The sequence below is a fragment of the Carassius gibelio genome, chromosome B3 (genome assembly GCF_023724105.1).
Source record: "Carassius gibelio isolate Cgi1373 ecotype wild population from Czech Republic chromosome B3, carGib1.2-hapl.c, whole genome shotgun sequence".
NCBI classification, from domain to species: Eukaryota; Metazoa; Chordata; class Actinopteri; order Cypriniformes; family Cyprinidae; genus Carassius; species Carassius gibelio.
The window spans coordinates 32,637,020-32,649,228 of NC_068398.1; the positions used below are offsets into that span (position 1 = coordinate 32,637,020).

The window sequence follows — 12,209 nt, forward strand, 5'->3', positions numbered from 1 at the left end:
CGTCGCGAAAAGTCACAAAAGGAGTGTGTTTTTGGTTGCCAGGGCAAGACAACCCTGCACAGATTACCAAAATAGAAACAGCAGTAAGGGACCAGTGGATGGAGTTTATTTTTACAGAGCATCAACGGAGTTGTGCAAGTGTTTTTGTTTGTTCCCTGCATTTCTGATTGCACATCGTTTATTTCTTAAGGATAATGCAGTCCCAACGAAAAAGGGTCACGATCGTGTGTTGGAACCGCATGCGGTGAGTAAAACTGCTTCAAATATCTCAGTGTTGTTAACTTAGCTATCAGAGCGTAAGCACATCAAGTAAACAACATGCGATGTTGTCATCAAACTGCACTTTCCACATGTAACTACAGCTTAAAAAAAAAAAAAAAAAAGACGACATAAAGTGGAACTTAGTCATTTTCCAAAACCGCTAAGCAAATATATAAGGTTTCAGTACATACCACATAGAGACGCATTTGCTGATGCTGCTCTTGTTAAATTTCAGCCTCTGGATCTGTGTCACAGCTTCCAAACGCTCTCAGCGCAAAAGCCTACTGGCGCTCGTGATTCTTTAGCTCCGCCCACACGTCACACCTCTAGGCGCTCGTGTTTTTCTGGGAAAAATTGGTACATACTATCTTTCTCTTATAAATATAATAAAAATAAAGACTTTTTGGAGTTATGAAGGATGCAGTACTACTCTATAGGTACTCAAGATTAACAGGATATTGAGTGAAAACGAGCATTTCACCCCCCCTTTAATCACTTAGTACTAAATAAAAAATAACATGCAAGAGGTTCCGAAACTTTTGCATGCCACTGTATAGATTATATGGATTAAGACTGGACAGTGTGTGATTATATATATATATATATATATATATATATATATATATATATATATATATATATTTGTGCTTTCAGTTGTTCCTATATTTTTTCTTAAATTTAGAATACATTTTAGTACGAAAGTTTTAGTGAATCATGATTTGTTCGTGAAAACATTAATACGCAGGTTTCATTCACAAATTTGTGCCTACTCATACTTAGTGATGGAGACCCAATGATACTAAGCACACAGCTGAGACTATGCAAAAATGGCTTAGGGACTCTATGAGTGCACTCTTGAGTGTACTGTGTGTTCACTCTTATGTGTCATGCAGCACAGGGATTTCATTAAAATCAAAGGCCACCAATAGAAGAAGTTTGTTGTTTATTCAATTGATTATATCTCTAAAAATGGAGCAAACTAACATGAAAATTTTGTTGTAGATTATCTGGCTGTATGGTAACAGCAGAAGGTTGTGCTGCTCTGGCATCAGCTCTGAGTTCAAACCCCTCACACCTGAGAGAGCTGGACCTGAGCTACAATCACCCAGGAGATTCAGGAGCGAAGCTGCTCTCTGATTCACTCAAACATCTGGACAAACTCAGGTAAATTGAGAAGTAACCCAGCGAAGCAATGTTTTAATGAGGTGGGATTCTATTACAGATTCCTTTAAAGGCCAACTATTCACTTTTTAAGTAATTCACTTTTACATGTTGTTTGGACACAAATGTTTGCTGGCAGTGTGTGTGTTCACAACCACCCTATAATGATAAAAATCCACCCGCTCCTTTCTTTTTTTTAAATCTCCATAAATCATAAGCATTTTCTCAGGGCAAGCCGATCACAAAATCCTTAAAGTGACATCACATTTTACAAGCCCCACCCACGACTGTTGACAGATACTGCTGTATTAGCAGAGACCTCACCGTGAGTGAACCAAACACAATCCGCCATGTTTATCTTCATGCTAGAGCATTTAAAAGCATTCAAGTAAGAAATTTCTTATCACAGCTATAGACGTTGTTCAGTCCAGAGCAGTGAGTGATTTTCTGCTTTTGTTTTACTGTTTGGTTCATATTATCAGCATAGATATTAGGGGTGGCACGGTTCAAGTTTTTCATGGTTCGGTTTGTTTCACAGTTTTAGAGTCACAGTTTTGGTATGGTTTAGTATGTGCTGTTTATGGAGAAACTATCCTAAAAAAAGACAAAAAAAAAAATCTAAGTACGAGCAACAGCACAAATACAACAGAGTAAAGATGCAAATAGAAACACAAAATAAACTGTGATTTTCATTTATTTTTAATTTTTTTAGAGAGGTCTAGCATTAGTTTTTAGGAACAGAAATTGAATAAAGTAATCAAATGTAAAACAGCATCGAATATTTGACTGTATAAATGAATGATTGTTCTTTATTAAAGTTACAAAAGCTTTTTAAATCAAGAGCAGTGTGTGATTTCTTTGTTGTTGGTGTTCGATTAATATAACTCACTTTAAGAGAATGCACTGATAAAATTAACCTATGTTCAGCCGGCTGTCTGCTGTAGGATACTTACCAAAACTGGCATTTTGACACAATTTTTGTGTGCATTTGTCCATTTAAACATAATTCTTCAGAGAGAGCTTATATTTGCATGCGTTCTAAGGCGTGGGTTTGCGTACTTCGGATAAGAACACACAAATCTTCAAACTGCGCACGTGAGCTTGTGTCCTCTGGCTCTTAAATGTTTAAACTGACAAAGCTTAAATCAGTTTAAATGAGTGTGTGACGAACCGAACAGTTCGGGTTTTTTTTTTTATCAATTTAGGTACTGAATATTATGCTGTTGTCACTTAATAAACCAATCTAATATTTACATGTAATATCTTTCCCAGCTGTTTACCTTCACAGTTATAACCAACAGTGTTTTTGTAACTTATGAACAGAAACAGCCTGCTTCTGCTTCCACTGAAAATAGGCATTTTCAAAATTATATAATAAATTAAAGCTGCAAGCAGCGATGAACGGGCCCTCGCACCCGGGCTCACCGGCAGTAAGTGGCTTTAGTAGATATGTGAACGGTGAGAAATATGCATTTAAACTCAGAAATATAAGTGGAATATGTCAAAGTTTATTCCATATATCTGCCAATTTTCCTGTTGTAAGCAGGTGGCGCTGTCATTATAATGGAATATTGGCCTTCAGATGTGTTCAGGCCAGGACTCTTATCGAACATGTGAAGTTTAGGGAAGATTGAACATTTAATGCCTGAGTTACAACAACTTCTCTTCCGATGGCGAGACATCAAATTTTGTCATGGCGCCATGGACACACCCTTTAACAAAATCTCAAGATCTCCACAATTTAACATTGCAAAGAACTTTAGATTAGACTGACCAAAATAAAATTTGGATGTCATAAAATTTCTTGGAGTAGTTATTTGCAGTGTAAAACATTGACACTTCCTGCTGCCAGCAGGTGGCGCTATGACTATGACTGAATATGGGCATGTAGATCTGTTAAGGGCAGAAGTCTTATCTAACATGTGAAGTTTGAGGCAGATTGGACATTGTATGTCTGAGTTACAGCAGCTTCCTTTTTCATGGCGAAACATCGAAATTTGTCAGGCCGCCATGGACACGCCCTTTAACGAAACCTCAAGATCTTCGCAATTAAACATCGCAAAGGGCTTAAGATTACACTGACCAAGTTTGGTGTTTATCTGAATAAATCTCTAGGAGGAGTTCGTTAAAGTACAACCCCTGAAAATGGCAAAAACTATGCCAATTTTGCAGAGAAAATTCTAAATAACCGACTTCCTGTTGGGATTCGGATTTCGTACCAAGAGACTTTTTTGTAGGTATTGGTGTGTTACATGTGTGTACCGATTTTTGTACATGTACGTGAAACATAGCTCGAGGCGCACTCCATTGAAAGTGCATATGCACTCCGTTGAAAGTGTATAGGTGGGGCTATCGAGCCATTTTGCCACACCCAATGGAATATTTGCCTTCATATCTGTTCAGGCCAGGACCCTTATCACACATGTAAAGTTTGGGGAAGATCGGACATTTTATGCCTGAGTTATAACATATTTTATTCCCATGGCGAGACATCGAACTTCGTCGCGGCGCCATGGACACGCCTTTTAACATAATCTCAAGATCTTCACAACTAAACATCACACAGGTCTTTAGATTAGACTGACCACAAAAAAGACATTGATGTCATAACATTTCTGGAAATAGTTTGTCGCAGTGTAAAATATGTCACTTCCTGTTGCCAATAGGTGGCGCTATGACTATAACTGAATATTGGCATGTAGATCTGTTAAGGGCAGAAGTCTTATCTAACATGTGAAGTTTGGGGCAGATTGGACATTGTATGTCTGAGTTACAGCAACTTCCTTTTTCATGGCGAAACATCGAAATTTGTCAGGCCGCCATGGACCCGCCCTTTAACGAAACCTCAAGTCCTTCGCAATTTATTATCGCAAAGGGCTTTAGATTACACTGACCAAATTTGGTGTTGATCTGAATAAATCTCTAGTAGGAGTTCGTTAAAGTACAACCCCTGAAAATGGCAAAAACAACACCAATTTTGAAGGGAAAATTCAAAATAACCGACTTCCTGTTGGGATCCGGATTTCGTACCAAGAGACTTTTTTGTAGGTATTGGAGTGTTACATATGTGTACCAATTTTTGAACATGTACGTGAAACATAGCTCGAGGCGCACTCCGTTGAAAGTGTATAGGTGGCGCTATAGAGCCATTCTGCCACACCCGGTGGAATATTGGCCTGCAGATCTGTTCAGGCCAGGACTCTAATCACACATGTGAAGTTTGGGGAAGATCGGACATTTTATGCCTGAGTTATAACATCTTTTATTCCCATGGCGAGACATCGAAATTCGTCGCGGCGCCATGAACAAGCCTTTCAACGAAAACTAAAGATCTTCACAACTGAACATCGCACAGGCCTTTAGATTAGACTGACCACAAAAAAGACATTGATGTCATAAAATTTCTAGGAGTAGTTCGTCGCAGCGTAAAATATGTCACTTCCTGTTGCCAATAGGTGGCGCTATGACTATAACTGAATATGGGCATGTCAATCTGTTCAGCTTCGGAGTTTCATCAAACATGTGAAGTTTGGGGCAGATTGGTCATTGTATGTCTGAGTTATAGCAACTTAATTTTTCATGGCGAATCATCGAAATTCGCCAGGCCGCCACGGACACGCCCTTCAACAAAAACTCAAGATCTTCGCAATTTAACATCGCAAAGGCCTTTAGATTAGGCATACCAAATTTGGTGTAGATTTGAAGAACTCTCTAGGAGGAGTTCGTTAAAATACAACACATGGAAATGACCAAAATTACACAAAATATGCTCATAATATTAAAAATAACCAACTTCCTGTTGGGTTTAGAATTTCGCTCCAAGAGTCTTTTTTGTAGGTATTGGTGTGTTACATATGCATGCCAATTTTCGTGCATGTACGTGAAACATAGCTGGAAGGCTGTTGATTTTCTTGGTATAGGTGGCGCTGTCGAGCCATTTTGCCACACCCTCTTCTGAATCCTATATCAGACGAAAATTTTCACCAGGTTTGACGCGTGTGCAAAGTTTCATGACTTTTTGAGCATGTTAAAGCCCTCAAAAATGCGATTCATTCGGGAGAAGAAGAAGAAGAATAATAATAATAATAATAATAATAAACAAAGCAGATACAAGAGGGTCCTCGCACCTCGGTGCTCGGGCCCTAATGATCTGTGGGGCATTTTGAGCTGAAACTTCACAGACTCATTCTTGGGATACATGAGACTTATTGTACATCTTGTAGAAAGGGTCATAATAAGTAGCCTTTTAAGCAGGTAGGCTGTTGATACACGGGGCAGCTTTTTTGAGCAATGTTGCTTAGGCACTTTCCCACTGAGAATGGGTAACACATTTCCAGATGTGGGACCAAGTCATTGTTTTGCAAGTCACAAGTAAGTCTTGAGTCTTTGCATTCAAGTCTCGGGTCAAGCCCGAGTCAAAAAAGATAAGTCCCAAGTCGAGTTGCAAGTTCTCAAACAAGTCATTAGTGCTATTTGCCCAAACCCCTGTGTAGGAGCCTAAATGCAGTTAGCTGAAACATCATTTTAATTTATGCGTTAAATAGTAATTTACATTATTCATTTTTGTGGAGGAAATTGAAGGTAATATTACAGTATTTACAGGTTTATGAAGTTAATATTTACAGTAATGCAAGGAGTTAATTGTGTCATTATCTAGAATTTGTATGGATAATTTAGAGTGCATATTACATTGGTTATATTTTGGGAATAGAGAACTGTAATCACATTTTTATCTTTAATCGCATGTACCTTTAATTGCTTGGGATACTCTCGCAAGAATGAGAAAAAAAAAATAGGGTGTCATTGTGGAACCGTCAGGCAAGCAGAGAGTGGAGCCACACAGTTTTTTGACCCTTCTTTTTCTCTCTCTTTTTCTTTTGTCAGTAATTAATCACTGTTATTTTTTGTAATATTGCTGTCCTGATGTTTTTTGATGCTGAGTAAACGGATACGTTTTTTTCACGAGTGGTTCTGTGGATTTATTGATGTGGATTCTGACGAAGGGAGTGGACAAATTGTGAAGCTAAGGCTTCATTCAGTGGAAACCTACACCCTGTCTCTGTATTAATTACTAAAATAAAAAATAAGTCAATAATGTAGTCTATATAGTATAGTGTAATCATATATATATAATAATAATTAGTGGTCTTTCATTGAGTGATGAATCATTGTTTGTATACAAATCTAGGCTTAAACTAATAAATATTTTTTAATTCCACTTTCATTGGTAAATGTTTTAGTGATTTTAATGAATGAGTTAAATATTTAATAATTTGCTAACATTGACTATTTTTGCTCGATTTGGTGAATAAAAATATTTCCAGACAGAGATCACAGCAGAACAGAAGCAGAACATCTGAGCAACACACAGTGGTGTTTCATTACTGAATGATTCACGTCTTTGAATAATTTGAGTCAATAATTCAGTTGTTGATTCATAAAGACAGGCCCTGCGTCACAATGTGGTGGCTAACTTTCATAGTAGCTTATCTTTGAATTTTTTTCAACATTTCATAGTTAATAATAAAAAAGTCCTATATTATCTTATTATATTATGTGAAATGATTAATAAATTGTTAGAATTTAATATGTAAGATGATAGAAGTATTTCTGAAAAAAATCAGTCATATAAAATGTAATTTCCCAACAACAAAATTGTGGCCAGTGAAAATGCTGAGTGTCGAGTAAATTTGTAAAACCACTAGCCACAGTGACTGATGAGCAAAAGAGTTAATGTCAAGCCCTGATCATGACATACAGTGCCCTCCACAATTATTGGCAACCCTTACCCATCCAAAGTGCAAACACACAGCAGTGAACACACACACACACACACCATGAACACACACCCGGAGCAATGGGCAGCCATTTATGCTGCAGCGCCCGGGGAGCAGTTGGGGGTTCAGTGCCTTGCTAAAGGGCACCTCAATTGTGGTATTGAAGGAGGAGAGAGCACTGTACATGCACTCCCCCCACCTTCAATTCCTGCCGGCCAAGACTCGAACTCACAACCCTTCGATTGCAAGTCCGACTCTCTAACCATTAGGCCATGACTTCCCCATAACTGGTCGTGGACTTCTAAAAATTCTCCTTTTTTTCAACAACATAGAACCCAAATGCAAAATAGAGAAAACCCCAACCTTTTATTTAAGTACATTACTTTGGTGGTAAAAAAAAAAAAATCACACATTTAGAAAAAATAAAAAAAATTGAAATCATGTGTCCCACAATTATTGACACCCCTGATGTTTGTACAACCCCATTTTGCCAACAAGACAGCCCTTAATCTCCTCCTATAACATTTCACAAGATTGGAGAACACAGAGACCATTCTTCTTTGCACAATCTTTCTAGATCATCCAGTGTCCTGGGTCTTCTCTTATGCACTCTCCTCTTTAGCTCGCCCCACAGGTTTTCGATTAGGTTGAGGTCTGGGGATTGAGATGGCCATGGGAGGACCTTGAGTTTGTGACTACTGAACCATTTTTGTGTAGATTTTGCCACATGTTTTGGATCATTATCCTGCTGAAAAACCTAATGACGACCAAACTTCAGCTTTCTGGCAGAGGTCATCAGGTTTTTATTTAAAATGTCCTGGTAGTTCAAAGCGTTCATAATGCCATGGACCCTAACAAGGTTCCATGGGCCTCTGGAAGAGAAACAGCCCCACAGCATCACAGATAAAAAATAATAATGTACTATGTATTTTTGCTTAATAATGTTGTCGTGCACATTTAATCTCGCCAAACATTTCTAATGTGCGATCATATTAAGACGCTTGTCCGTGAGATCTGCTTGAACTCTCATGCACGCCGCGGAGGCTGTCTGTCAGTCACACACACACACACCACAACGAGCGCACGCACATGCATTAACTGTACGTAAACTCCTGCTTAATAATAAAGAGTGACGATGGTGAAGAGATTTGCTTAATGTTATCGTGCACATTTTATCTTACCAAACATTTCTAATTTGCGATATTATTAAGACGTTTGTCTGTGAGATCTGCAAGAACTTGCATGCACGCCGCGGAGGCTGTCAGTCACACACGCACACACACACACACACGCACACACACACACACAACAAGAACAAGCGCGGTACACGCATAACAGTACGAAAACTCCCACTTAATACAAAGAGTGACAATGGCGAAGAGAACAAAACGTTCCAAAGTGTGGTTATACTTCACTAGAGTTAATGCTGACAACCCTCGTTGTCATAAGTGCAAAAAAATATTTGCATGTAAGGGCGGAAACACAAGCAATCTGTCAAAGCAAAAGTGCATTATGTGTATCGACTGCCTAGCTCGTCTCTGGTTGTTGCCCCATATACGTCAGGTATGTATGCTAAAATCATGTTGAATCAACGGTGTTCACGTCATTTAAAATAAATGTAAAATCGCCCTGGTTTGCTAACCTTACGTAGAAATTCTGTTGATTTCTTTTGGGAAAAATGAAAATGAAATCAACATATTTTCTACTTGTTTTTAAAATTCCAAATAAGGAAAAATCAGTATGTAAATGTAAACATTTATTTGGCTAACTTAAATGCACAGCACCTCAAGTTAGTTTACAAAATAGCCAATTGCCAATCTTTTTTTTTTTTTTTTTTTTTAAGCTGCAGCTACTAACCAACCAACTCCTCCTAACACCTCTGGTCTTAGACAAGCCCATTATTAATTTTACATAAAAAAAAATAAAGAAATGTTAACTCTGTTCTCAACTTCTTCTTTAAAAAAAACACACACACAACACAAAGTACCGATATGAATACCGTTGAAGTACCGGACCATTAAGCAGTATCGGTAAGAGTAGTAATACCATTCAAACCTTAACTATACCCATCCCTATTTTCGGTATACTCATCTTTTGTTTTGCGCCAGTCCCACTTAGAGTGTTTGTTGCCAAAAAGCTCAATCTTAGTCTCATCTGACCAAAGCACACGATCTCAGTTGAAGTCCCAGTGCCGCTTAGCAAACTCAAGACGTTTACGTTTGTGAGTGTGCGTGAGAAAAGGCTTTTTCCTTGCATGCCTCCCAAACAGCTTGTTGGCATGTAGAGAGCGTCTGATGGTTGTCTTGGAGACTTTGTGACCCCAAGATGCCACTCTTTGATGCAATTCTGTGACCGTGAGCTTAGGACTTTATTTTACTTCTCTTACCATCCTCCTCACTGTGCGTTGTGGCAAGATAAACTTGGGACCTCTTCCAGCCTTGTTTGTCACTGTTCCAGTTGTTTTAAACTTCTTAATGATTCCTCTGACTGTAGATATGGGCAAGTTAAGGCAAGTGGCTATTTTCTTGTAGCCATTGCCTGACATATGAAGGTCGACACACATCTGCCTTACTTAAATGGTGTTTTCTTGTCTTTGCCATGTTGACAAATGGGTAAGAGAATAAGGCCTCTGTGTCACGTCATATTTATACCCCAGGTCATGAATTACTTATTAAAAATTCCTAGATACCCTGAAACAACTTTAGCAACTACAGAAAAATATATATTTAAAAAAATCAATTACATTTTCCGGCGGAATTGTTAGGGGTGCCAATAATTGTGGGACACAGGATTTCACTTTTTTTTTTTTTTTAAATGTGTGATTTTTATATATATATATTTTTTTACCACCAAAGACAAGTAATGTACTTAAATAATGTACGTAAATAAAAGGTTGAATTTGTCTCTTTTTTTTCATTTGGGTTCTATGTTGCTGAATTTTTAGAAGTCCACGACCACATCTTGAACAGGGGTGCCAACAATTGTGGAGGGCACTGTATGTTTTGTTTACATTTCATGATAATATTTATCATTGATTATCAATATAGTTATTTATTATAGCTATAGTTATTTTTGCTTATTTTTATGATATCAGAATTTTTGCCATCAGTTTCAGTATCAAAAAAACTTAGACATAAGGTAGACATAAGTAGACATAAAGGACTGTTTATGAGGATACTAGCAAAGATGGTTATTTTGATACGTGAGTGTATTTGAGCGCACACAAGAGCTCAGTTCAGGACTCACACACTGAGTGAAGCAGCTTTATGTGTGTGTGTGTGTGTGCGTGTGTGTCTTTCAGGTGTGTGTGCACTTAAACCATCTCAGACACAGCACACACTTTATGAGTGACAAAGTGTGTTTTTTGGGTTACAAGCTTTGCTCTTCGCCTGTCATCAGTTATACAGGTGTGTGCGTGTGTGTGTGTGAGAGAGAGAGATCTGACATGTGTGGTTTATGAGGAGACAAATGTGTACAATTGTGTGTGTGTGTGTGTGTGTCTGTGTGTGTGTGTGTGTGTGTGTGTGTGTGTGTGTGTGTGTGTGTGTGTGTGTACAGAACATAAACAGAGGAAGCTCACTCATGAATCAATGACAAGCACACAACAGATTTATTTATAACACAACAAAGAAATCCAGAAATGAAGGGATGTACTTCAGAAGTGAACAGACAAACATAGCTCAACCGAAACCCTCTAAATGACCTCAAAGAAAGAAAAACACATCAAAAGAAAATTGTGTGGGGACACTAATACAGTGAAATATCACGTGTGTGTTTTCTAGTGTGGATCACGGAGGAGAGTTCAGGATCACAGCAGGACTCCACAAATGTAAGTCACACACAGAGAAACACAGTTTTGTTGTTTGTAGTTTAGTTGTAAATGTGTGTGTTGTAATGTGTGTGTGTGTTGTGTTCAGATGCCTGTGATCTCACACTGGATCAAAACACAGCAAACAGAAACCTCGTTCTGTCTGAGGAGAACAGAAAGGTGACGCATGTCTCTGAGTCACAGTCATATCCTGATCATCCGGACAGATTTGATCATTATTATCAGGTTCTGTGTTCAGAGAGTCTGACTGGACGCTGTTACTGGGAGACTGAATGGAGCCGAGAAGCTGAAATAGCAGTGTGTTATAAAGAAATCAAGAGGAAACGAGGGAGTGGTGACTGTGTGTTTGGACGTAATGTGAACTCCTGGAGTCTGAGATGCTCTGATCAAGGATTCATTGCTCATCACAATGATAAAGACACTCGTATCTTTGTTGCTCCAGACTCCTCTAAGAGAGTGGCAGTGTTTCTGGACGAGTGGAGCGGCTCTCTGTCCTTCTACAGCGTCTCTGACACACACACACTCACACACTTACACACATTCACACACACATTCACTCGACCTCTACACGCTGGATTTAGACTTTATTATACAAACTCTTCAGTGTCTCTGTGTCACATTAAACACTAAACACACACACTCACTCACTCACTCACTCACTCACACACACACTCACTGATAAATATGTGAAAACTAATATGTCATATTTACTCTACTGTATCATATTTCTCAGGCTGTATTTTCATGAGTTCATGTCATTTTAAGGTTATAGAGTTCAGAATAAAATTACTGTATCGTCCATTCTTCTATTTCGTCTTCTTCGTTTTAAACATCTTAAGGATGTGTATGTATATATATATATATATATATATATATATATATTTTTTTTTTTACAAATTATTAAACAATGAGACGCTTCTTTTTTTGAAAATATTTTTTGTTCGATATTTAGAACTTTGTGATATTGTAATATCTATACACTTTTTATGAGCTATTTGTTCACATTAAAATATATGAATCTATGAGCCCCTTAATAGTTTATATATATATATATATATATATATATATATATATATATATATATATATATATATATATATATATATATATATATGTTTATTATTTAGAATTTCGAGAAGTTTTTGTGATATTCAATTTTTATGAGCTATTTTCCCCCTCAT

The 12,209-nt window shown here is 37.7% G+C and overlaps 1 protein-coding gene across 12 annotated transcripts in view; it reads left to right on the forward strand.

The window, feature by feature from the left end:
* LOC127953119 (NACHT, LRR and PYD domains-containing protein 12) overlaps positions 1–11,863 on the forward strand; it is a 179,265-nt gene extending 167,402 nt beyond the window's left edge. For 5 of the 12 annotated variants that reach the window (XM_052552045.1, XM_052552042.1, XM_052552046.1 and 2 more), the window contains 3 exons: positions 1,264–1,425; positions 10,982–11,028; positions 11,117–11,838. In XM_052552045.1, coding sequence (XP_052408005.1) covers positions 1,264–1,425; positions 10,982–11,028; positions 11,117–11,658 — 751 coding nt within the window. In that variant the 3' untranslated portion in view covers positions 11,659–11,838. Of the gene's footprint in view, positions 1–1,263; positions 1,426–10,981; positions 11,029–11,116 lie in introns of all 12 variants that reach the window. The other 7 variants (XM_052552047.1, XM_052552050.1, XM_052552048.1 and 4 more) reach the window with 7 other exon arrangements.
* Positions 11,864–12,209: the final 346 nt, after the last annotated feature.